This window comes from Cuculus canorus, chromosome 5, assembly GCF_017976375.1.
Source record: "Cuculus canorus isolate bCucCan1 chromosome 5, bCucCan1.pri, whole genome shotgun sequence".
Lineage (NCBI taxonomy): Eukaryota > Metazoa > Chordata > Aves > Cuculiformes > Cuculidae > Cuculus > Cuculus canorus.
Genome location: NC_071405.1, coordinates 32,484,852 through 32,512,058, shown reverse-complemented (window position 1 = coordinate 32,512,058; position 27,207 = coordinate 32,484,852). Strand labels below are relative to the sequence as shown.

The 27,207-nt window shown below is 36.7% G+C and overlaps 2 protein-coding genes across 10 annotated transcripts in view; one reads left to right on the top strand and one right to left on the bottom strand.

Moving 5' to 3' along the window:
* Positions 1-18,183, top strand: part of IMMP1L (inner mitochondrial membrane peptidase subunit 1) — a 54,782-nt gene extending 36,599 nt beyond the window's left edge. For 7 of the 8 annotated variants that reach the window (XM_054066857.1, XM_054066855.1, XM_054066853.1 and 4 more), the window contains one exon: positions 958-1,089. In XM_054066857.1, the coding sequence (XP_053922832.1) occupies positions 958-1,026 (69 nt within the window). In that variant the 3' untranslated portion in view covers positions 1,027-1,089. Of the gene's footprint in view, positions 1-957; positions 1,090-16,713 lie in introns of those variants that run through there. The other variant, XM_054066858.1, reaches the window with a different exon arrangement.
* Positions 2,189-27,207, bottom strand: part of DNAJC24 (DnaJ heat shock protein family (Hsp40) member C24) — a 38,219-nt gene continuing 13,200 nt past the window's right edge. For both annotated transcript variants that reach the window (XM_054066860.1, XM_054066859.1), the window contains exons 3-5: positions 13,294-13,432; positions 3,252-3,320; positions 2,189-2,327 (exon numbers count right to left, since the gene is read on the bottom strand). In XM_054066860.1, coding sequence (XP_053922835.1) covers positions 2,203-2,327; positions 3,252-3,320; positions 13,294-13,432 — 333 coding nt within the window. In that variant the 3' untranslated portion in view covers positions 2,189-2,202. The remainder of the gene's footprint in view (positions 2,328-3,251; positions 3,321-13,293; positions 13,433-27,207) is intronic.

The following is a 27,207-nucleotide window of genomic DNA, read 5'->3' as shown; positions in this document are numbered from 1 at the left end:
TAGAGCCACAGAGGGCATTCAGTCTCTTATCATCATCTCTTTCTCTACTTCCTGCTGATTGCCTTGTGCCATCTTTGAAATAAAATGTTGCAAAGAGACACAGGCAGTCAGGGAGGCAAAGGACAAAGTGTAAAAGAAAGCCCTTGATTCTCTACTTTTTTTTTTTTTTTTTTTGCATCCAAGACCAGCCTACATGTAATTAGTGAATGTTTGGAGGAAAGTACTCTCGGGAGCATTCAGTGGTACGAACAACTATATAGTTCATTTCCAGACAGAAAGACTTTTTTTTTTTACTGGTGAACATCATTCTCTGACGTTTGCGCTTGTACTTGGTCATGACTTGTGCTCCTTCTTTTTCTACATAGTAGTCCCCTTCTCAGAGGACCCCCTTGGTTGAGAGCCCCTGATGGTGGCAGGCACTTCACCCTTTTCTACCTGTTTGCATGGTATAAACTTACCTATAAGCCTGTGGATTTTTTTTCTAAGGTTTGGTATTTGCAGTTCAAATGTCCATCTTGAAAATACAAACACACACCTCACAGAAGTACTTTCACTGGGAGGTAATGTTGCTGGTATTCTTTCTTCTCCTGGATGGATTAAAAATACGTACGTTGTCTCTTAAATTGGTAATAAGTTTACAAGCTAGAGAACTTTCAATTTGAAAGATATTTTCTAAGAATATATTTATTTCCAAGGCGCAAAAAAATAATGCAACTTGTGAGATTCTCCATAGCAGAGCACAGTGTGTATAAATTAGTGTTTTCTCCAGCTACTATGGAATGATGATTCCTCCTGATAAACATTATTTATTACTCCTAATTAAAGAAGTACACAAGTGAGAAGTTCATATACCCAAAGAGCTAAAAAATTTTGCATTTTATGAAATTATTACAATAATAATAAATGAGAATACTGAGCTTTGATTAAAATCTCTTGTAATGGTATCTTGTTTTGCAGATATGGCCTCTGAATGACTTTGGATTTCTACGTGCAAGCCCCAATGGCCACAGATTTCTTGACGATTAAAAGATTTAAGTGACTATTGCCAGCTTTCATAGTATTTTCTACTAAAATCAATGGAAATATTTTTGTTAAGAATAAATACAAGTATTACTTGACAAAGATGTCTCTCTGAGATTACATCTTACTTGAAAGTGGGAATGATATACTGATTTAATCAACAAAAATGATATGCGTCTTACTGTTTCTGCTGGCTATTCACAGTAAGTGCTTGGATTTATTAGAAAGATTTGGGTTTTATACAGGCCAGGGGTAATCACTGACTTAAAAATGGATGAGAAAGGCACAATGCACACTTAAGTTGTCAGACATGCAGAGCCACACATAGGCTATGTGCACCTTAGCGTAGTGTGGCATGTTAGGATTGGAGCTGGAAACAGCATTAACAGTGGAAGTTCCAGATCTGCTGGTCACTTATGTGTTTCGTAGAGTTCTCCTTAAAGGGGCTCTGGTTTGGCTCAGTGAGGGTCAGGGCACAGCTTCCGGATTAGGTTTCATCTAAGGAATGATGCATTTGTTCAGACCATGGAGAAGGCCAATGCAAAACATGCTCTTGCTCCAACCTGAAAAGTTAACGTAGATGCACAATTATAGTGCAGTGCACTGGACCTACAAGGTAGTACCGAGCAACCAGACTGTTAGATCTGTAATTCTCTGTCAGTCTTTCCAAGGCTTACCTCCTCTTGAGGATTTAATGAAGTTAAATATTTAGAAATAGAAAATGCTTCTGTTTCCCACTAATGCACCTTATTCTTCATTATCTTCAAAGCATTCTCATGTCTGTGCCTCCTGATTAAATTCTGTCATCTGAGCTGTTTAAAGGATTTAACCTAGGAGGTAGGGCCCAAGGTATAGTCGATGTACACTGAGATTGAAACAAGCTACTCCGTTGTTTGCTGGGAAAGAAATGTCATTTACATCATCAGATACATTCCAGTTGTACAGAACTCAGTGTTCTGTTCTGGAGGTCTTTAGTAATGAGCTCTTTAGCTGCAGAAGGAAAAAAACCCAAGCCTTGTGTCTGCTGAGCTATGTTAGCAAATGGGCACATTTCCTTTCTTAAGCCTGACTGAACTTGTTCTTGTAGTGCGCCCCTTCACCATACATTTTTTCAGCAGATGCTGTCTCCTCTTTGTCCAGTCTTTTAAAAGGTTGTACATTTAATGTGCTTGATTGAAACAATCATTGAAGGATCTCGATAACAAGTGAGCATGTGTCACAACAAACCAAAGATACGTCTTTGGTTTCACTCTTGAAGACAGTGTAATTCCCACCACATCGACATGAGAGAGTGTAACATTGTTCATCTGCCAAAAAAAAAGAGAAAACAAAAAAAGCCTTTAGTGCTTACAAGAATCAAGAATTTATTTTGGATTTTCTTCACAAAGCTGCTCTTAACAACACATGACCTCCCATTTGCAGGATTGTAAATATCAGTATATGTGCTACCATTTGTTGCTCAAAAAATAATTGTACTCTTAAGATGTTTCAGTAACTGCAAGGCATTCTTACATCAAACAACCAGGGTCTATGTGGTTTCTTTATAAAAGCAAATAATAAAAGGTGCACATCAGTGAAACAGATATTAAAAGAAAGAACTAAGGGGTGTTAGTCATACATATGACAGATCAAGGATGGTTCCACAACAGACTGCTAACCCAGGAAACCAAAATAAAACAGGAGAAAAGAAAGGAGATAGGATTTTCCCCTCACAGTTTATAAAAAAGGACAAACAGTAAAAAAACAGTCATTCATTCAAAAAGCAAGTAAGCGATAAAAGCTGGAGTAATATAAAGGAGGGAAGTAACACGGTGTCAGATAAAAAAAATCTGTATGAAAACACTTGCATTCTGTCATCACAAAAAGCAAGGAGATGCATCAGAGATTTGGGAGGAATCTGTAAATGAAAATACTCAATTATGCTACAAGAGGACAGCTGGGTGAAAAGTGGTGCTGCGGGGGTGGGGGTTGGGGGGGGTGGGAGAGTGGTGGAGAGAAGGAACAGATAAGGAAAGAATGCAAAGTAAGTATTGTATCACAGAAAGTTAAGTTCCAGTTCAGTTAATCACAGAGAACAGAATAGCTAAATCTGAGGAAAATATATAAAAAAGCAGAATTTACAGGAACTCAACACAATGGTATAAGATGCAGAAAAAAATAGAAAACATTTGCAGTGTAGAAAATAGAAAACATTTGAAAGGCCCTGGGAGCAAGTAGTAGAGCATTCTTACCTTCATTCCAAGACATATCCTCAAGATAAACTTGTGCGTGTAGTGGCAAATCTTTTGTCAGATTATCTTCTGTAAAGAAAACACGATGGATGTTCAACCCCAATAATGTACAGGTCTTTATTTCTTCCTGATAAACTGTTGTATATACCTAGCAGTCAATCTGGTCCCTACTAGAGAGTCACACCTAGACCATGTTATCAGTTAAAAATGCAGTTCTCAGAAGTTTAATATTTGTATCTCTGCATAAGCTGAAAATGTCTGGCTGTAGCCAGGAGAAGTAAATGGTGAAGCTGTATTGCTGAAATGAAGACATCACTGAAACCAGTTTTTTTGCGCATCCCAAACAATTATGTGAAATTAGAAGCAAACTTTTGTTTTGACACAAAAATGCATTTTGGCTGGCTGTGACTACAATCCCACAAGTGGAAATTATGAATGTTTGCTTACCTGTACTTTTCACAAAATCATGGACTGGTTGGGGTCAGAACGGACCTCTCAAGATCCCCTAATCAAGCTTTCTTGCACAGGCAGTGTCCACAGGAGCAGGCTGCGCAGCACCATGCCCAGTCAGGTTTTCAATATCTCCACAGACAGAGACCCCCCCAGCCTCTCTTAAGCAGCCCATTCTCCTTTAGAAAGCAGAAGCCAAATAAAAATCCCCAATAAGCACTACTTAAATGTTAGGGTTGCATGTGAGAACACCACCAAGGTTCCTGCAAAAAGACATTCCTAACAAAGATAAATGAAAAACACTTCTGCGGGGGTGGGGAAAGCGTTCTTTTATGATAGAGTCTTTCAGCACAGAAAGTTCTGGCCTGCACCTGTGAGAGCTGCTGCCATTTGATCCCCTAGATCCTTCCAACACCAAGTACAGCATGAAATTAGAAGCATACAATACAATAGAAATTACCAAATGCAAACTGTGCAATAGAAATACAAATTGGTTTTTGTGATTTATCAGCACACTCATCTCTGATGTACAAAGTTCACACCAAGTTCTTTAACTTGACAATATAAGATTTTGTCAAGAAAGTTACAAGTGAAACCATAAAAGGTAATATATATAATACTTATTATATATTATTTATTAGTTACTATTTTATTATTTATTATTACTTATTATTTATATATATAAAGGACTCCCCAAATGCTGTATTTTAAAGAACCTGAAACACCTGAATGATGGTCTTTAGGACATACACAGAGATGCCTTTGGTTTAGCAAGACTTGGGAGCTTAGCACTTACTTAGGGTTTAAATCAGGTTGTTACTGAGAAATTGGGAGGTCCTTCTCTTGGATTAGTGAGTTTTTAAGCAAGTTTGATAGCTGAATAGCATCAAGATTTCTAGAGCTTACAGTGTTGCCGACAGCTTTCTATGACAAGTAAGTTGGTGGTGAAAGAATTTCTTATTCCAGAACTGCTTACTGAGCACTTGATGGAAGAGTCAAGAGGCCCAGACTATTTTGTTATTTAATTCACAAGAGATTCCTCTACCTACTCACTAGACTGTAGGGTATCCTGAAAGGTTCCCAGCTCTCTTTGCTCTGGATTGAAAAGTAGAAATAAGGGACTTCCCAGCTATTTCCTTCAATAATACTCCAGAAAAGCTGCATATCTCCAGCCTTCATCTGATCAGAAAATGAAGTATTTCCTTCTGTATCACCAAACATCATCCTCTGATTGCACCTCCCTTACTCTTCTAAAGCTGATATCGGATACCGGTGAAGTAGTAACTTGGAACTGATAAGTATCAGTATTTTATTAGTTGATTTCACATCTAATGCAAGCTATTCACAAGGGAGATTCCTAACTTACAGCAGAGTCGTGTAAGTTACTGCAAAGAAGTTTCAAGCTACTATGAAAGTATAATCCTAACAATAGCTAATCACAGCTTTCTCTATAGCTAATTACCTAAATCAAATTAAAAGTCTAACCAACCTATTGTTTTGGGATTATTTTGTTTTACCAATTTTGCTTCCATGGCTCTATCAATTTTAGGAGTAGACTATCACGGGTAGACTTATTAATGTAAGGTACTAGTAGTGAAATGTACCCTTTGCATTTTAACTATCCTTATGTATAATTGTGTGTGGCTGGGAGTTAATACTTACAGTTTGGGTTTTTAAATAGAATATTTACAGCCAGTTAAACCCACAAACAATGACAAAATATTAAATCAGTCTTTATTTTGCAACTAAATGACTGTTCTAATTTTAACCGAAACGTATATTATATGTCCTTGAGAATGAGCCTCATCTAAATTAGTTTTAACAAAGGAGATTAAAACAAATCAGACACATTGGAAGTAATGACAGAATCAATACAGCCTCTTTGACGCTACCTTTGCTGAACACGTATGCAGGAATGAAAAGGTCAGAATAAATAGAAAATTAACCCACTCACACCTCATACTTTACTGATGCCAAAAGAAAGGGAAAAAGAAATCAGCAGGAGTATAATGATGAAAGAAAACTGAAAGATACACCTATCCGTCAGTCATTCTCGTTGTGCATGCTCTCAATTTCAAAAACAATGGGTAGTGTTTTAGTTCTATAAAGTAATAACGTATTTCTTAACCCTTGACCAGAACTTTAGTTAACTGCATGAAATAGCCAAAATAAAATGTCAGATGGGCTTAACTCACGCTGAATAACTCCTAATGTTACTAGGAGTTAGTCTGGTAGGGCCTTCTAGCTACAAAATGTAACAGGAGTGGTGAATGTCCTGTAAACACCCACAAAACCAGGCAGAGGCCTTTCCTCCAGCTGCCTTGTGTGAAGGAAAGATTCCTCCTCTTTTCTGAGGAAGAAAAAAACCCCAAAACAGCAGAGATCAAAACGAAGTCTGTCTACCTACTTACCTACCTACCTACCTTCCCTCCTTTAGGTTCTGCTCTTCACAAGACAATACTATGACTGAGGACAGTATGAAAAAGGCAAGAGCCTCCTATTTCACTAGATTTTTTTTTAATACTGAGAAGAAAAATTCACAAAGGAAAATGCGCTCTTAGGCTGTAGGAAAAAACATTTTTTCTAAGCTTCATTTACAGGTAGCAAAAATTTGATTTAAAAAGAAACCAGGATTTCCTATTTGGAATTCATGAAGCAGAATTTCACTCAGCACAAGTTGTATACAATTGGAGGTGGAGGTCTGGGTCACGTCTTGCTGGTAGACAATACAAAAAGGGCAGATGGACCATATGCCACCATGAAGAGAATGGGTGAGATGCAAATTCATGAGGTTACCGTTCCTCCTGCAGTAAAGTCACCCATGAATCACAGAAACACTTAGGCTGAAAAAGACCTTTAAGATCAGAGTCCAACCAGTAAAGTAATGAAGAGGAAGTAATGAAGACAGAATGAAGAGGAAGGCTGAGGAAAAGTGTACCCTCTCTTCTATTCCAAATACAGTACAATGTGAAGTCCAGGTAACAGAATTTCAATGAAGCTTTTCTAGTCCATTACTGCAATTGTAGTTTTGAAAATAAAAAAAATAATCAACAGGCAAAATTAATCCATCATACAATTCTCAGCCTGAATTGAGATCGTTATTCCTACTCTGATGCTCAAATCTGAAATAGTCTTACTAGTTATCTCACAAGATGTAAAATTTCAATTAGAACTGTTGCCCCGAGAAAGTCTCCAAAGTTAGCACACAACCCACTAACTGCTCTTGTCAGTGGGTTTTGTATGCTGCATTTATTTGTTTATCTGGTTCAAGCAGGAGGACCTCATTTTCCAGAGCTGAACAAAGTTTTTTATTTTCTAGTTCTCCTATTAAATATACTACCCAATCCAACACACCCAGAGACAGCAGAAATAGAGCCTCTTATCTAACAACACAGGCACAACCCAGTATATGTTTGGGGAGATTACAAGCTGAACTAAAAACCTAACAGTTTTCACAGAACATGTTGGTGACTAAGATTTCTTCCGCTCTTCCTTATTTTATCTACATCATTGTTATTACAACCATGACTCCCTCATTAGTGGTTCTCAGAAGTAAATCGGTGTCTGATTTTCACTCCCTTGCTGGAGGAGAAGGTTATTCAAGGCTGGTATTGTTACCAGTACCGAGGACTGTGGTAGGCTTACTTATATGTGACATCAGCTCAAGCTGTAGAACTCTCTGTACCAAGTTGTACTTTCTGAAACATGTTCGTGACCATATAGGGAAAATCACGAAGACCTGATTATCTACCATAACTTGACAAACAAATTTTAATTCACAAGGAGTACAGCCTGCCTGGCTTTGCCATCTATTGGATTTGTCTGACAACAAGGGGTGAAAGGATTCTGCAGCTCCATTGTCTCAACTGCAGGATCTAAGAAAACACTGGCAGGCTCATCAGAGAGGTTTATGAGCCTGCAATTCAAAGAGATTAAAAGGAAAAATCTACTGAGATTCTTTCAGGCTACAGAACAACATTAAATAACTATTAGCAGCCTGGTTCAGTAAAGCTTTACTAGAGCCCTTGCTGGGTCATTCAGAAATTGTAAAAGAGGAAAGGTATTTAAGTTTCACTTGACGATACAATAAATATTTCTTGGGCTATTTAGGACTGAGTTTTAGGGAAAGGGCTGAAAGCAGTAAATGGAAATTTAACCCTTTTAACAGTTTATGGTAATAGTAAAAATAGTCATAACATTTAAAAGATTTTTTTTGCTCTTTCAGCCATCTATTCTTAAGCATTTTTTTTAAAACTGAACACATAGTTAAAAGAAGTTCAACATATGTATTGTCAGTCAAATAATGTTCATAGTATCTTCTCAGTATCAGAATCGTCACATACTCAAAAGCCTGTATGTTTTCACAAGTCAGTTTTTGTAAATGGCTGTTTAGTTTTTAAACAATTACTTAAGTTTGAGACTCCCAACATTAATTTAAAATAACCATGCTTACTTTAATTTGAAATTATAAAAAAGTGAGTTTATTTTATGTTAATTTCAAATTTTGTGTCAAAAAGCTATGTTTGTTAAAAAATAGAAGAAAATATCACTTCACTTGTAGCTAAGGCAGATTAACTCCAAAGAGCCGTGGTAAAAGCCTTATGTTCCAACACTGACTGAAGGTCTACAGCTGGAAAATCCATTGCGAGAAAAGGAATGTACAGTTCTGTCACTTGGAATATAACCCGGCACACTGAAAAGCCTAAAGTAATGGCCACATTAAAAGCTTTAGTTTGGTCTAAAAAGTATTTTTTTAAGAAGGAGTTTTCTTAACAAGGGACAAGTAAAATACGCTGCATTCATTTTTTTCCATTCTTATAATGAGGTAGTCGAGGTGGTCTGTTGCCATTTTTGCTAGCTATTAAAAGCATTTTGTAGGCTTTTGCCTTATTTCTTCTGCTTATTCTCATACTAGATTTGTAAGGTTATTCTTCTGGCATCCTATTTAGCAAATTATGTTAAGGTATCTTGATGTCTAACACAGAATCATCACTTTATTGCTGGAGCAGGAGGGAACGCTGCATTAATGGGAAAGTGACCATCTCCAAAAAGAGTCTTTTCAGTTTACTGTACTAGGAGAGCAATGGGGAAGGAGCGGGGGAGAAGGAGCTACTTTCTATTTAGCATGTATTTTTATTTTCCTAATTTGTAACCACAGCTGTGTAAGACAACCTTTCTAAACCTGCAGTAGAAACTTAACTGAGTGAGGACACGTCCTCTAAGATTTTTCAAGTTTTAAAGAAATGGGTGTTGTCAGTGAAAGCTGAATTAGTGACGAGATAGCCTAAAATAGCTCATTTTAAAATAAGGGAAGATTTTTGTTGTGCTCCAGTGCCTGAAGGGAAGGTAAACACAGGATGGAACCAGACTCTTCTCAGAGTTGCAATGTTAGGATAGAAGACAAACAGCGCAAGCTGCAACACAGACAATTCCACTTAGGAACGGTAATTCCTTATATCTAAGAAGTGAAGCAAGAACAAGAGGTAAATTATGCTGGAATTTGTATTCATGTATTAAAATTGCATCTGTAATATTTTCCTGAAAATGTAACTCAAAAATTGAAAATCAAAAAGAGGTATGTGCTGAGATGTGAAAACCCCTACTGGTGATCCATTCCGCACCCTGTAAATGTGCGTGCGTTATGGACATCTGTGTCCATCACCACAAAAAAATATACCCTGGATAGAACCTCACTGGAGCCATAAATGGAAAAAGCCCACCGATTCTTAACTTTACCCACCCTCTGCTCCAGAAACACATACAAAGCAACTGGTTTACTGTCAAACTCATTATTAGCTTTGAAATATTTGCTACATTTGCTGTCAGAAATTAATTAGTCACCAGTTTATTGATTTATGACATTTCTTTTAATCATTTCAATCAATAAATAAAATATAAAATGAATTAGTAAAATTAATTATCTTAATTGTGTGATTGTTTAGATACAGAGTTCCTTTGTAGTTAAGCCAACACAGAAATCCACAAAAGTTGGAGGGCTGCTAAATAAAGGGACCTGGACAGGATACAGAAATGGGGTGAGAGGGACATCAAAGGGTTCAAGAAAGATTAAGTCCTACATTTGGGATAGAATAAACTAATGCACCAGTACAGGCTGGAAGACAACTGCCTGGAGAGTAGTTTTGCGGAAGAGGGCCTGGTTCAACACAAGTCAGCAGGACACTCTTGCAGCAAAGGCTAATCCCGTACTGGACTGTATGAGCAAGAACGTAGCCAGCAGGTCAAGAAAGTGATATTTTTCCTCTCAGCACTTAAGGAGACTGTATCTGAAGTCCTGCATCCAGTTTTGGTTTCCCCAGTACAAAGCACTGGCATACAGGAGCAAGTCCAGTGGCCTGCCAGCATGACCAGGGGTTGCGATGCATGTCATGCAAGGCAAAAAGAACACAGGCATCTCATTGTCTACAGCTACCGAACAGGAGGGTGTAGAGAAGAGTTTTCAGAGGTACACAGTAGAGACATGAGAAGTGCAAGGCACAAGTTCCAAAAAGATTCCTTACATCAGACTTGATAGAAGGAAAACACGTTTTGGTTGGGTTTTGGGTTTGTTTTTTTCTGCAATTTTTCTGGTTTATCTACTATGAGGTGTTCAGACAATGGAACAGACTGCCCAGGGCAGCTCTGGAATCTCCAGTCTTGGAGATCCTGAAAAAGCAGGGTGAAGAAGGTCTGAGCAACTGGCCTACACACACTTGCTTTGAGTAGGAGATTGATCCAGATGACATGGACCCTTTCCATTCATGCAGTTCTCTGATTCTGTAAAAGTTTATTCTGTCAGATTTTCAGGGTTCAGATGACTTCTAACATGAGAATTGAAAACCAAGATGTTTCTAAGCTAAACTCAACTGAAAAACTTTCGGTAGTCATTATGGTCAAACTTTGTTTTAACTGCATATTCATTTTTCTAAATGGGATACTGAACAAAAAAATAGAAATATCTGTAAGCAGATCTATTAAGAAAAAAATTCCATTCTTAATAGGTAAATTGTAATGCAGCTTTTTTCCATACTCCTAATTTTTCATAGGGGTGGGAAGCAAAAGATTCACCACTATAAAAGGGTATTCTTATCTGTCATTTAAAGATATGACAGAACAATGAACTGGAAAAATTTTCACAAAACATATAAAAAAGCAGTTCTTGTAAGATTTTCCAACCAGAGAGGCTTGGATAAGTATTTGAGCCAAACCTCTAAATGGTTTGAGGTTTGTCCTATCCTCTTTAATACTATAGCCTGAAGTCACCAAAAAACTCATAGGAGGTCATTGTGTTACCTTCAGAGAACAGGAGTGCTAAGATATGAAAGCACATTCACTTGTTCTCATGATTCAAACAAAATTAAAACCATAGAGCCCCACAGAATTTCAGCTTCTGAGAACTTCTACAGCCACTGAATTTCTGAGCCAAGTAAGTAAGGTTTAGTTAGTGTACCACAAGAAGGTACATACAAATAAGCAATCTGTGTAATAGTAAAAAGACTACAGTGCAAAGGGCTTCCTGCTGACTGGCAGCTATACACACATGCCCACTGGCATCCTTCAGATTCTGCTTCCTAGGCTTTGCAGTCTTACTGACTTGCTGTAGTCTCATCACTATTCCCCTTAGCTGCTGTCTCAGTTCCTTTGTTTCTGTGCGCTTTACAGCAGCGTCTACGAGTGTTTAGAATCATGGCTTCAGAAGCAGCTTGACAGGCATTCAAAGAACTAGAATTTATTTCACCATCATTTTGCTGCCAGGGAACATGCTGCAAAGAATGCATGTATGTTACATGGGGCTTGGTTTGAAATGCTGGGTCCTCTGTGAACGACACCCTCTACATGCCATTACCAAATACCTCTGTAAATAAATGTACATTTTGCTCTCTTTATTTACAAAGTCTTTTTTAACAGGATCTTGAGATGGCTTTTCAAAGAACTCATTGCAAAGCAAAAGAATCTCAGGAAATATAACCTTTAAAATGCTGTAGAATAAGTTTTGTCAAAACTAATTTATAGCAATGTCCCTCAATTCCATAGGAAAACAAAGCAACTTATTAAATCTTGATGTAGCTCTTGACTTCAGTGGATTAACCTGACCCAAGCGAAATGGAACTTCAAGGTCTGCATTTAAGCTTTAGTTTACGTAAAGCTACCCAGATAGATAGACAAAAAGACTTCTAATAATCTCTAGGATTTTTTTCCCCCTATGCATTTACAAGTTGTGAAAATGGAAGACACAGAGGATACTACAATGCTAGGAGTACAACAAGATGAGATCACTGGGTAGCAGAAATTCTTGTTCTCACATCCCATTTAGGCATTTAAGGAAATAAGTTTAAGATGAAAATTCAGTTGTTTGATCTTAATTCTGTTTACACAACAAATTAGCACAAGATCAAATTTCTTCCATTCTTTTAAAATATTTATTCCACAATTCTGTTTTCACCCCTCCCCCCTTTTTCCAACCTCCCACAAAGTCTGAAATACAAGATTATTTAACCAGAGAATTCATACTGGGTATATACAATTATATATCACTCTCTTTATCCTGCAGTGATGCATATCTGCCAGAATGACTAAGCCTTTGTCTTTCAAAGTTCTGGTATCTGCAGCGGCAGGGGAGTTAAAAATCAGCACAAGAGAGAAAGGTCTGATGGTGTGCCAATGTACAATGGAAGAGAATTCAATAACAAGCTGCAGAGACAGTGGGCTTTTATCAGACACATTCAAAAGTGGTGGTGGCTACACGTCAATGCTGGACCAGAGTGTGTTACTGCAGAGTGCGACTGAGTGTTTTCCCCACAGGCAATACACTATTATTGACTCCCCCCCATTAACATGTAGGGTGGATATACATTTATTGAAGGTTCTAATGGAAGGCTGAGGGACTCCTATCCTGAGGCCAGAGCAGAAAGACAGCCTATCACTTCATGTAATGGTAGCCCATGTGTGACAGACCTGACCTACATTTCCCCCCTTTCTTTCTCACAACAGCCTGTCACTGTTTTAAGAAGCTATTTTCTGAGAGGTATAAAAAGAAATGCATGCTGGAGCTGCCTAGTTAATGTGTTATATTGGAATATTATTTATAAACCAGCTTTAAAAAGACTAGTTTAGACTACAGATGAATTATGAAAGCTACCATAACACACACAACCAAAAACAATGCGTCTTAATGATTCTGAAATGCTTATAAACCCATACACATTGAATGCTAGATATAAATGGATTAATACCCGTACCTAAGATACTGCAACAAAATGTAGTATAGGACTTAAAATTAAGAACACTTAATGAAGCTGCCTTAATAAAATAAAAATGGCTAAGGTCTGTAATTAGTATATATTTCATATTCATTCAAATTATTAGGAATAACACCACCTAATGTTTTGTTGGAAGTAATTCAATGTTTTCACTAGCTAATGTATGTGTAGCAAAAGCTATAAATAATGGATCCACATTTGAAAGTAGGACAAGAGTGAAAGAACCATTTGGTTCAGCAATAAACAGCATTTTAAAATACCATCTAACTACCACTCCCAGACCCTGCTTATTTAAAGAGCTGCTGCCACTACAGCACTCCTTGGCAGGAACCTACCACGCTGCTGCAGGTCATACTCTTTTTTTGTCTCTTCGTTCCCTAGAATTTTCCACGCTTGATCAATTTCGATGAACCTCTGCACGCGCTCCTCCACTTCTCCTGCTGGCACATCCGCCTTCTGTTTGTCTGGATGATACTGCCAATCAAAAAAAAAAAGGAAGATATAAAAAAAAAAGTGAGGGAAGTAGAAGTGAGGAGGGTGAAAGAGAAGCAATCAATAATGCATTTGATATTCAGTTAAAAGGACAGAGAAAAGGAGAAGGTCTGATCTAAGGTGCCAAAGGAAGGGAGACAGCGATGCTGGGCACAAGAGAAAACTGCCAATTTAATTAGACCACTGAAATGGCAACAAAACCACCAGTGGCACAAATGTCACTGTGCGCACTGATGGCATTTTCTGGATAATTTGCTGATGGAATCATTGGTCTTATGGACAATTTACCTAGAGAGAATGACTACCACAAACAAACAGGTACATGCAGAGGACCATGACACAGGAACAAGAGGAGGTGCTGTAGGTGCTAGCAGCCCGGGTAACAGCACACATAGCCGATATAAACAATACCATCGGTGTTTAGTTAAGGCTATTAAAGATAAACTGAATGCTGTATTACTTGTACCTAGCTTTTTACAAAGTTATTTAAACGGTAAATAGAATATACATGATCAAATATAACTTATAATACATGTAATTCTACTTTTGAAAATATGCCTCAACATCTTTAATTTCTTCCAGTTCAGTGAATCCACAGCCCTTCCAAATATTTAAACTCATGGATCACTGGCTACAAAGTTGTGTCATTTTAGTTAAGAAATGGTTATTCAAGGACATGGCTGCAAGAAATCCTTAACTAGATAGGCAATAATAATTAAAATGGTAACAAGTTTTCTTTACGGCTTGTATTTTAGGTTCTGAACAGAGCATTCTGACTTCTTTTTGGTTCAAATGTCTACTGAAAAGGAACCTTCAAAGCTCCACCTTCCGGTAGCTTTAATCCATCTCCAATAATATCTTCTTCTGATATTTTAAGTTATTCAGTATAAGCGATGGACCAACAGGAAACACCATTTAAGATGAGAAAGTTGCAGTACAATCAGACCTATGAGCTGTGTTATAAACCAAGATATCCCTTTCTCTGGAGCTTTAACTTCTGCCCTTTATACCAACATCAGATGGGGCACTGCAACATACGGCAGACTTTGAGACTCAGAAGTCTTGTTCTACAAGCAGTTGAGCTGATTTCTGACTAACTGAATCCCTTTGCTTTAGTTTATCATTAATTTTGGAAAGGAAAGAAACAATACAAATATCATGTGTGCTTTATGAAATTCAAAATTTTAAATTAAAAATTTTAAAAGGAACACTTCTTTTAGAGTCTATTTGCTCACTGATGTATGTATCCCTGATTTCCAGTGATAGGTATTACCCGGATAAATCCCCTGTATGAGAAGAGAATATACAAGAGCAAAATATTAATCTTTGACCTCAAGTTTTTTCACAGGTATTTTTCCATATACAGACAAATGTACCTGAAACCTCAGGTATGAAGTCTGTACACAAATGTATATTTTTGTTTCCACCGTATCAGTAAGCACAATTAAAGACATCTTTGCATTCAAGACTCAGGACTAGCTTGAAACTTGCTGAAAACATGGCTGAAGCACAGCTGTGATCCATAAAGCTTTATCTCTTAAAGACCTCTTTTTATCTCCCCAGCTAAAGATGACAAAATTTCTAAGGTGCAGACACATAAACTTCTGGTCATTGCAATTAGTCATTGTGTTCTAAATAGCTAATTAGAAAATGACTGACTATACCTTTATTTGGTAGGCACTAAATTCAGTGTTCTGTCATGTTTTACTGTAGAATAAAATGCATTATTTGTTTTCAAAACCATTTCTTTCGAAACCTTAACTCTTGCAGTTGTATTTCAATTTTAATAGCATTTTTAACATCAGCAGTTGACTGTATTCCACATTTGTGGAAGGTCAATTAAAAAAAAAATAAAACCAATGACTAGTAAGCATACAAGGCAAAATAGTCAGGTCGCATTACTTACATGCTTTTCTTTTTGCTACGTTACTTATTTTAACAATTATGATTGAGGTATGCATCTAGCAGTTACTCCTCAAAGCAATATTTTATCTAAATAAAGATACTTCTTAATTTTTAAATATTTCAGATGCTATATTTTAAATATAGATCCACCCCGAACATTGTAGGATTAATCATAATACCTAAAAAAAGAGTTATGCGACTGCTGTATATTTCAATCCATTTGGATGATACTGTGAACACTCTCCCACATGTTCACATACAAAAGGATGCAAAGGTCTATTCAAGGAGTATTCTATCAGACTTAGTACCACTGAAAATGGGTTTGACTAGCACTGCCACAGAACTGTTGCTCATATTGCTTTGTTTGACCTTCTCAGATTGGTTTCTTACAGATACATGAAAACATTACTGACCAACTGTCCAAACCAGCAAGAATATCAGCTTCTCTCCTGCCAAGAATGTTGGGAAAAGACACAAAATTGGTCACACTTTTCCTTTGCTACACTGAAACTTTGTCTGACTGGAAAGTAATTCTGTACCATACTGGAAGTAGTTAGTGAAAACCAATAAGCCACAAATGTCAGAAGTACTTTGAGAAAATAATAATCAATGCAGCAAAGGCTACTCTGTTCATTTAGTTATTATTCAGGTTTCTCATTCAGCTTTCAAGTTCTTTCCTATAGATTTGGAAAATAATATTTGTAGCATATGCAGTTTTTGTATTTGAAAGACTACAATTTCACATAACTATAAACAACTACATTGTAGGGGATCTACGAATAAAATATTTCTCTTTCTCTCTCTCTATTTAGATCTCCATGCTTTCTGAAACAATTTGCTCCTTCCTCTGTTGGGCTTGTTCCACTACTACTGTCTGATGCTGTGCCGGTTTTGGCTGAGATAAAGTTGATTTTTTTTTCCACAGTAGCTTGTATGGGGCTATGTTCTGGACTGGTGCTGAAAACAGTTTATAATACAGGGACGCGTTTATTATTGCTGAGCAGTGCTTACGCAGAGTCCAGGCCTTTTCTGCTTCTCACACCACTGCAGCAGTGCACAGGCTGGGGGTGCACAAGAAGCTGGGGGGACACAGCCAGGACAGCTGGCCCTGACTGACCAAAGGGATATTCCATAGCATGAGATGTCATGCTCAGCAATAAAAGTTGCGGGGAGAAGGAAGCAGAAACACTCCAAACGATGGTGTTTGTCTTCCCAAGTAACCGTTATGTGTGATGTAGCCTTGCTTTCCTGGAGATGAATGAACACTTGCCTGCTGATGGGAAGTAGCAAATAAATTCCTTGTTTTGCTTTGCTTGTGTGTGAGCAGCTTTTGCTTTATCTATTTTTTTTTATTCTAGTGACCCCAGTTCACCTGAATTCATCGTGTAGCCAACATGCAGCTATTCTCATTGACTTCCTTTTCCTACTCTCCAGCTTCCTGATCAAAAGCCAAAGAATGCAAAAAACCACTCCTGATTCAACTGCCCACACACTTCTCCAATCTGTGAGACAACAAATAAGGCATCCTCTTTTCTAGCTGTTTTAGACACTGTTCAGCCTGCTCAGACAGCAACCACAGAGGATGCCTGATCACAGTTTACACCAATCTAACAATAGCCGAATTTTAGAGAGTACTGTAATGTCCTCCATCAATACTTCAGATGTTGATCAACCATACTTTTGTTTTTGGTATCTTCTCTCATACTTGGTAACCATATTCTTGTTTCTGATTCTCCTTTGTCTTCAGAGGAGCTGCCTCAACAGAGCCAGGGGTGTGGTTTGACTTGAGGGAGGTGGAATATGATATATGTTCCTGATCCCCTCCTCTTTTCCCATTCAGCCTTATTTCTTGATTTTTTAACACAGTGATAATTTTTACTAACGCGTCACTATTAATAGGACTTTATAAAAACAGTAAAGGATATTTTTCCCAAGTCTAACAGAGGGAAGATAAAAGGAGGAAGGTTAGAGATGTATGCCTAATCTAGTTCTCCTTTTTTATACCTCTACTAAAGGTGATTTGCTAACTTCCTTCTGTTACTAAAGTCTGTCGGGAATTTATATCACTTTATAGCACATGATGCTTTGCAGTTACTGTCAATGTTAAAGAAATAACCTGATTGACAATGGAAATACATTAATTTATCTGTTAACTATAAAAAAATACTTTACACAGACATGCGATACTGTTCGCTCCCCTGATGTTCATCTTAAATGTCATATTGTCATAGTATTTCTTGTGGACTCTGGCTTTTGGTGCATGGATTAATTTTTAATATTTATTTTTTAGGGTTTTTGCCTGGTTTAGTTTTTACAATCACCAAGAAAAACCTGAAAAATCATGACCCTAGAGGTCCAAAGCTCAAACGAAAAAAAAACCACACTATCTGTTTGAGACTTGGTGAAATTTTTCGTGATACAGGGAGACAGAAGAGCAGGCTAATACAAACTTAACCTCGTGCCCTGTTCAATTACGGTATCATTATTTTACCCTTCTGAAACAACTGTACTGAACTGTCTTATTTTTATTATGTGTCAGACTGCACCATTCAGTAGTTTGAGTACCGGTGGGGAACAGCGTATTACCTGGCAAACACTGCAAACCAGATACAAGTTCAGGTCATAGTTACATAAGTATCCAAAAATTTAGATTTAATTAATTAATGTTAATGTTGTTGTATTCAGCAAATAATTAAAAGTGTAGACTCTAAAAACTACGTGAGTTCTATCATATATTTTATTTATACATTTTTATTCATACAGTGGACCACATATATACAAATCCTCTGGGTGAAAACCACAAGAGTTTGGAACACAGTATAGCACATTCAACTGCTACATTTTTTATTCCTGCCTACTTCATACTCCACGAAGTTTGGCCCCTTCTGCACTTTAAGAGTGACAAAATTAATCCCTGGACTTTAATCCCTGGAAGTTTAATAAAGACCATTTGGTCAATAACCATAACGGTATTACATCTCAATAACCATACTAACAGACTTTAAGAACTCTCATACCACAAGACGAGACACTACGATAGCTGGCTAAGCTTTGGTTGAGCACATCAAGCAACACTGACATGACAGACAAAGGTCCCTATCCTCCTAACACTTGTTCGAGTTGCTTAACTTTATGCAATAAATGTAATAGGGTTGATTGATATTAATCAAATTCAAATTAGCAAGCAGAAAACCTTTAGCTAAATCAATTTAATGTACATTTCTTATTGGTGCTCATGAATTTCTTTTTCAAAAGAAATTTACAGCATCCAGTGAGAATCAACTTAATATGAGTTATTGGGAAGGGAGGGGTGAAGCATACAGGCATAGATTTTACAGTAAATTTCCAATCTCTTGCTAAACTGTGGAATATATGACAACTAAACTGCTCAATATAATCAAACTTTTACTCATAACTACTTTTCCACACGACAAATTGAACAGGCTGATTATTTAGAAAAGTACTATTCCTTCTCATTTATTACTTAGTATATTAGCATGGTTATTTTACCTTCTGCATAAGGGGTATTCATTTTAAAAACCAGGATGCACCACATCCCCAATTCTATACAAAGCAAGAGGCTTCATTTTCCATGAAAACCAGTGTTTCTTCAAAATTTTTAAGTCATGAAAAAGTGCTTCCATTTACTATGTATTTCACAGATAACTGTAAAGAGCTTTCCCCCCTAAAGTGACACAGCTTTTAAGCCTATTTAAAATGTAAACTTCCTAATTTTCTTGACTGAGAAAAATGAAGTAAATTTTTCCAGGGTTGAAATAAGTACTCTCTGAGTTCTACAGCCTTATCTTTCCTACTTACCAATATTTCATGCAAAGCTCTCAAACATTTGGAGAAATCTTCAACAGCAAATAAAAAGTGATATAAAAATGATGAACTGCATTTGATTGGCTGCATTTATTAGACGCTTTTTTTTTTTTGTAAGGGTAACCATTATTAAGGTTCTAAAATTAAAAAGTAAAGACAGACATAGAACAATGATGAAACCATTAGAGCTGAAAAATTAAAAAGTTAGGCTGCTCTGGACTTATTTTCATAAGCCAAAGTAACCACTAAGCTGTTCGTACTACACACAGTTAGAGCATAGTAAATTTCTAAACTATCAGATTTATTGAAGATTTTTAACTTTGAAATTATCTACAGTCTCATGGAATCTCCTTGCTAAATTAAAGTCATGATTTAGAGAAGACCTGAATTCTTGTTTTATTTCAATAGGGGATGTGTGCCTGTATTTGGATAAGGGAAATATTTAAAGCTAAAGATGTGCCCTAAGTTTATGAGTAAGCCAAGTAGTAAGATTTTAAGAGGAGATTACTTATATGCATTCAAGTACTCGTGTTTTCGTAGGAACTACATCTAACAAATAAGAGTCAATGATAGTGTATTAACATATAAAATCAACTTAACATCTCTTAGCATCCTTCTCCCTTTCTCCGCTTAAGGGATATAGCAGTTGCTATGATAGTTTTATAGCCTGACATTATTTGTTTCATGTAATGCAGCTAGAAATATGATTTCAAGCCAAGTATGAATTACCTGCTTTTATTGTTGCAGTAAAAATAACTGGAAGCCACAGCGTTCATGACTGAAACAACTACAATATCTCCTGGAATTTGTAAGAAGATCAGTATTTACATTAAAAAACAAAAACAAAAACCAGTGGTGAAAGACACTCAGTAATGGCCAGGGAAGAGAAGTTCAACCCAAACTTTACAAACAGAGCACTGCTCCATATCTGGTGAAGTCACCATTTTTTATGAATGACAGAACCGAATTAAAATCACTAACACGAAAGGTAAAAGTCACAAAACTGTTATGCAAATGATCAGTTGGATTAACACTGCAAAAGTGAAAGTCGCCATGTATAAGTATTGGATAGTATGAGATAACAACAGTATGCGTCAATGACATCCATTCCTGCCGATAGGAGACTTGGATGAATGACAGCAAGTGAAACAAGCTGGACACTATGCTGTTAAGAGAAAAAGAATGAGTGGGGGGGAAACATTGGAAGCAGATGGATGAAGAAAGAAAGCCAAGCCATTATTTTCAAACAACACGGCCAGATCCATGGCTGGGAATCCAACAGAATGAGACTTTGCCTCCTTATAGGAATTGAACAGATTAATACCAAGCACTTTAAAAAACTCACATTATCAGTATTTCTGAGGTTCAATTTACTTATTTTTGCATGAAAGCTCAATGTTGAAGAGGCAATATAGTCAAAATTCAGAATCAGAATTATCTCTCAGAGGCAATATATGACAGAATATTTGGTTAATAAGACTAAACTATTATTTTATTTATTCAACATCATAATATAAAAGAAGTTGAAATTCTTTGAAAGACAAAATGGGCATGAGCAAGCAGAACAGAAAGCCTAACACAAGCAGTCTTGGTCTATTCAAGGTTTAGCAACAAATGAATGTGTAGCACTAAGAAAATGTACAAGCATTACCAGTACCTCCCTTGCAGTATAACAAAGTGCATCCTTTTAACAAAACAACAATAACAAAATGCAGGAGTAAACATGAACATAAAACTATCAGAATTGGAAACTATGTTTAAACACATTTCACACACTTTAGGCAACATTTATACATTGACAACTGTAATTGTTGCTATCTACAGGTTAAGCTAACCAGGTCAGGACAAAAACTGTCAAGTGCTCTTATCTGATAGAAGTATTCATAGGTCCATTCAAATTTGCCTATAGACTACAGAGCTGATCACAAAGCTTCATATCATATTAAAAGGAGGCTTCAAAACAGCCAATGTTAAAAAGAAATCTATTAACCAGCTATTTCCTATTTAATTTCTGATTGTAGTCTGCAGTCTTGTTACATTTCCCTGCCTTAAAAAACCAAAAAAAACAAAAAAAAACCCAAAACAAAACAAAAAAGAAATCTGAGTAAATTTAATGCCAAGCTGTTCTTTGGAGGAAAGTCCTTTGCCCCTGCTTACAATATAGGTAGTAAATACCAGTTTTTACTGAGACTTGCCAATAAATCTCACCCTCTGACACAGAGTGTCTGTTCATACTCCATTTTTGGCTGCTCTACCACAAATGCCAACAAAGGGACCAATTAATGAAAACTTTCTTGATACATTCCCAGTGGATGAATGTCCGCTTTGCAGAAGGTACCTTGACAACATTCATCTCACACAGGCCAAATGGTTGCTCTGTGGCAGCAATTAAGACACCACCAGCCTTGGCTAGATTTAAACCAACAACCAAATCTGTGTAGATCTGACCAAATGCTCATAGAAATCCAGAGAAATTAACTTCTAAACAAGGGCTGTATTAGGTCATATAATTGCATCAATTTCTCTCATTATCTACATACCATGTGGACACATTTTTATTAGAAAGATATTACGATTCTTAAAACAAGATTGCTTAATGCGGCCACATGATTACAATGTTTAAGTCACGTCTATAAACACCTAAGAAATCAACAACTCTTCTGAATCATTTCAAGAATTGAAATGGCAGGGTAAGCTGGCATTCTCTGTATTTGTACTTAATTATTTTCTCTGTCTCCACAATAAGGTAGTGTTCAGTCTTCATATTCCCACAGCTTTGGAATCAAGTTTAAACAAGTAAGCTCAGTACAGCATCTCTTTCTAAAATTGTATTTGGAAATGGAAGAGTTTTGTTGCTTTGATCTAGAAGCGCCTATATGAAAGTCTCTTACTGAAGACTGAACGTGTGAGAGAGAGCTAGTGGAAAAACCTTGCCTTCATTGCCAGACTGATACTGACTTCAGGTTTTTGATAAAGTACCATTCCTGGAATCTCTGATGTCAGGCAATTTAAAGTGTGGCTGGTCAAGGCCGCAGCCCTCATGATCATTACCACAAAACTAGGCATTCTGCTTCTATTGGTCTCAGGGCTCAATAAATTTATGTTTAGAAGTATCAGAGATATTAAACTTGTGTATCTAAAATAACATAGCTAAGCTTAACACTGTGTAGGAGAGTGGGTTCCCCTCACCACTACACACACCAACAAAACCGCACATTTCCAGTTTTATACTATGTCACTGTAAGGCCTGTAGCAATATTTTTAATCAAATTATGTGGCACGTATTCTAAGTTCTAAGATCAGTTGACAGACCCCCAAAATATAAATCTGAACAGTCTCCATGCTGGACAGAGCACAAAAAAAAGAACCATATAATGCAATTAGAACACTCTGGGAGCTATATAATTACATTTAAAGTTAGCACTTTGGCTAATTTTACATACATTGTCACACTGAATACTTTAAGCCACAAATCCCTATCAGCATGTAATAGAATTAACACACCTATCTGGTATTACCTACACATGTATATGGCATCTATATTTGAGCAATCAAGCACACCAACTCCAAATGATCATTTACTCTGGTTATGGGCAGCATGACATAGAAATTAGACTTTATGCAGACTAGCTGTTATGCTTTAGGTTGAACGCTTTCTTGTGGCATCCATTCTGTGATGGATTTGAATCAGGACACAGACTGAATTATATAATTGTTTATTAAAATGGAATTTGAATTTTTAGGTAAGTGAATTTAAGAAAAGCACACATTTTCACCACCTTTAGTCAAGAAAAAAAGGTGACAAAAGTGCACTTGGCCCTCACCCTGTGGCACTCACTGAAAGGTCACAGAAAGAAGCCATTTTCCAACTTCACCACCTAAACTCATTAAATTAGGGCAAGATGAAAACAACACTTATTTTACAAAAATTTAAATGATTTATACAAAAAAAATTTAAAAAAAACCCAAGAAATGGTTTATTTCCATAAAACAAAGCAGCTTAAGAAGAAGAGAATGAAATAATTTTGAAAAAAACAATTGTTTAAAACATGTAAACATTACATTTTTCTCCTATCATGGGAGGAGAGAGAATTTCTTGATGAACAGTATGAATTAATTATTGATATATTTACAGAAATTAATGGAAAAAAACTAATAATGAAATAATTCCAGCAGCACTACCTTGCTAGACTAAAAATGCTTTTCAATCCAAACTAATTTAATTTTCAACTGAAAACCTACTATGAATCAATATGTAATAAAAAAACCAGCTAAAGTGGAACCTCAAGGCATTGTTGTGCTACCTGGTCATAAAATGATTTTGCTTGCCATTTTCTCACAAGCCATTAGGAAGCCTTACTGGCTTAGTATTTCTTTCTCACTGCTCCAAAAAGCAGGAACAAAACCTACATAGTTTTATTTAAAAAACAACCCTATTTCACCTGTTTCCAGAATATGTAGATCACGTGATCTCTTACATAAAAACAAAAGACCTAAACAAACAAATCCCCAGCTTTCCCCAAGTTAACAGTGGAAAGCTAAGTTTTTCAGCAGCCAAGATTTCCTTCACCAGAATTATGCTAAAATATTCTTTTTTAGCTTTTCTAGAGGCCTTTATTGCACACAAAGGTCTTGTATAGGAGCTGTCCTGAAGCAACACTACAATCTGGGCTTTGTGGCCAGCATGGTTCATCAGGTACTAATTACATAGCTTGTTCCATCAACACTTTCTTCCTCTTCTATTAACTGATCATCCTGCCCAATTAATACAATGCAACGTGAGTTCCAAAATCCTTGAGATCCTTTACCTGTGAGAAACACCAATGAAGAGGAAAAACACCTCCAAAAGGGTCACAAAGTATCCAAGATCTGGAGTGACAGTAACACCACTATGCTGAAAGGTTAATTATGTTCCTACCAACATCATCCTAAGCCTAAGTTTGTTTTGTATCTAAGAATAAAAGAGTGAACACAAACATAAAACCATACTTCATCTAACAGGCTATATTGAATTTAGAAATGGTGACAGCTTATGAAAAGGTGAATGCTGCAAAACTAAACTCACTTATATTCCTCATCAGAATACTTGTACTTAATATTATCACTGTTAGGTACTGTCTCTCAGAGAATACGTCATGAATACTGTGCAGAAACCACGGTGTGCTAATCCCACCTACATATAAACAGTCCAAACAAGGGCTGCCCTTACAGTCACAAACAGTCAGAACAGCCATAAATCAGCATTTTATGAGAAGTATAAGAAATAAAATACATGTTCTCTCCATTTATTACATTGCACTAAAGACCGCAGAAGATGAAACACAAACGACAAAGCAGCTGCCAAATACAACACGCTACTGCCACCTAATGCTAACTAGAAGGTTACAGCAAACACATTTAATTGTTTCTCTGCACTATACTAGCATGACCAAAAACAGAGACCAAAGCAGATAAAGTTTATTGTCATGAAATATCTGCTTCTCACATCCTCCTCCACATGCTTCCTAAACTGAATGTGATATGATTGCATCTTTTCTCATACACAAAGCCTGCAGCAGGCAAGAAGCATGTTTAGTGGGCTAAATACAGTACTCGTATTTCATCTGCAAAACTATCAGGAATGCAATACATGCACTTTGTTAGGATACTCACATAGAAAAGTGAGTATATTCCCTCGATCAGGTTCCACACTTGTTTACATTTTTGTAAGCTACCCCCTGTTAAGTAAGTAGTACAATTCAGCAATGAAAAGCTTCACATGGCAAGTATTTGCAAAAGAGAAAAAAATTAAAAAAAAAAAAAAAAAGAAAAAAAGAGGTGTGGTCTTATGTTAAAGCAGCACAAAATAAAATTACTGTGAAGGTGCTTTTCTTATTTCATTGATTTTGCAACAAAGCACTCTCTCTGAAACATGAAACTTGCTCACTTCTATGAAAAGAATGATTCCAGGTCTTAAACTTGCTTTCCTAGCCCACAATCAATCTTTTCAACATGCTCACTCAGTTGGCAGAAGTTAGCAGGGAACATCGAAGTAGCCTGTTTTTTCCACTTGCAAAGAGGAGAAACAAAGTGAAGAGTTCCTTGTGACATTCAATCTTTTCGTATAGAGATTTCAACTCTCCCAAAGATGCCTACCCAAAGACAGCTAGACATAAGAGCAAGGAATTTATCTTCTTGATTCGTTACTTCAATCCATCTCTTCTTCCTTTTTTCCCCGAAACACATACAAACTTTAAGCTTTTTAACAACTTTAGCCTTCTCCTACCTGATCTTGCTTTCTGCTTTGACATTGATTCCAGCCTCCACTGTCCATCTTCAGGATTATTTTTATTCATAGGAAACGTTCTCCATTTGAGGAAAACCAAAAAGTTTGATTTTCCTTCTAATGTCTTATACCTTCTTCATTCTATTGTGATTTTTAACATTGCTCAGTGATCAACTAAGTGGTGAAAACTGTCCATTCTTCTCCCTTCTTCCTCCTCACTATCTGCCATGGTCAGAAATTGTTATGCAAGTAGTAGTCTGAGTTTTCCTCCACGATATTCAACTGCTTGCGTGTTTTACACAAATTATTAATCTTTTCCATATCTTCAGGCCAGAGGTGACCACTGCTGTCCACAACATCCAGCACAGCAGACCTCCAGCTTCACTTGAGACAAATAAGAACCATCAGAAGAGAAATATTTCAGGTAATAATATTGCTGTTTCAGCTATTACTATAAGGAAATATTTGCTCTGACTCAAGGTATTTGTAGCAAAGCATCATCAAGAGCGGATAGTGAAAGAAAAAGGAATTTCCTATAGTTATTACAGTTATTTATCACCCAATGAATGATTTTAAAAGAAAACATGCACAAAGCCATCTTGCTTTCTTTTAACAACAGCAAGAATGAAAAAAAGTTAGGATTAAATGTACACAGGAACATGCAACAGTTACACAGACCACGTAACTAGTACTCACTAACAGGTGCACAGTAAAACCACAGAGGATAATACCAATTCAATGCAGCAAATTCTTGAAAATTACTTAAGTCCTCTAAAGTGCAATTAAAAAAAACCCAAACAACTAATCTACTACACTATGATAAACTCATTAATTTGCATCTTGGAATTTAAGTTATCTTGCTCAAACATACTTTAAACTTCCTCAACCTTCTGTCTGATTAAGCCAAGAATTTCATTATATCTTTATTTGGATTTAAATCATGCAGGTTGATAACCTTAATTTCTCACCAAGGTTTTGAACGTTTCCATTATTTACTGAAAAAAAATCTTCATTGTCTGTGAAGTTGAGCATGGATCTGAGCTGAGCCATCTGAGAAACCTGGAGAGATTTGCTTTTCCTCCTCTACACTTAAGTGCCTGCTGCCAAAATCTGCCTCATTTGCATTCTTGTTTTATATACTTAACTGCAGTAGCAGCAGGTTTGCTCCTGTAATTCTGACTATACATTTACGTAAGTAAATTTCAACTTCCATGGAAACAGTCACTTTCAATTTGATGCTACTTGTAAAAGTCCTGTGATTGTAAGAGCTGGTCTTAACTCCTGACAGTGCATCTCCAGTGGTTCGAGGTACACTCCACAGATCTGCTATGCTTAAGCATTCCAGCTCCCTCTGCAAAACCAAGTAACGTCAATTCTTGCTTGAAAACCTTCTCACATAGTTGAGAAAGATAACCTATTGTATTGGCAAAGGAAACCAACTACATTTCTGCAGCAGCAACTAGTCCATCTTACAGAAATCCAAGTAATCAGAGAATCATAGAATCACTAGGTTGGAAAAGACCTCTTCGATCATCGAGTCCAACCATTCCTACCTGCCACTAAACCATGTCCCTGAGCACCATAGTTCTGAACACTCATGGTCCTTTCAGCCCTTATTCTCCAGTCTCTGGAAACATCTAACTCCGTTAGACTGAAGAGTCCAACAAGCCAGCAAGTGATTAGCTCGCCTAACTTTCACATTAAATATACACATTTCTCACCCCTTTCAGCTGTTGAACAAACTTGATGTTGAAATAAAATG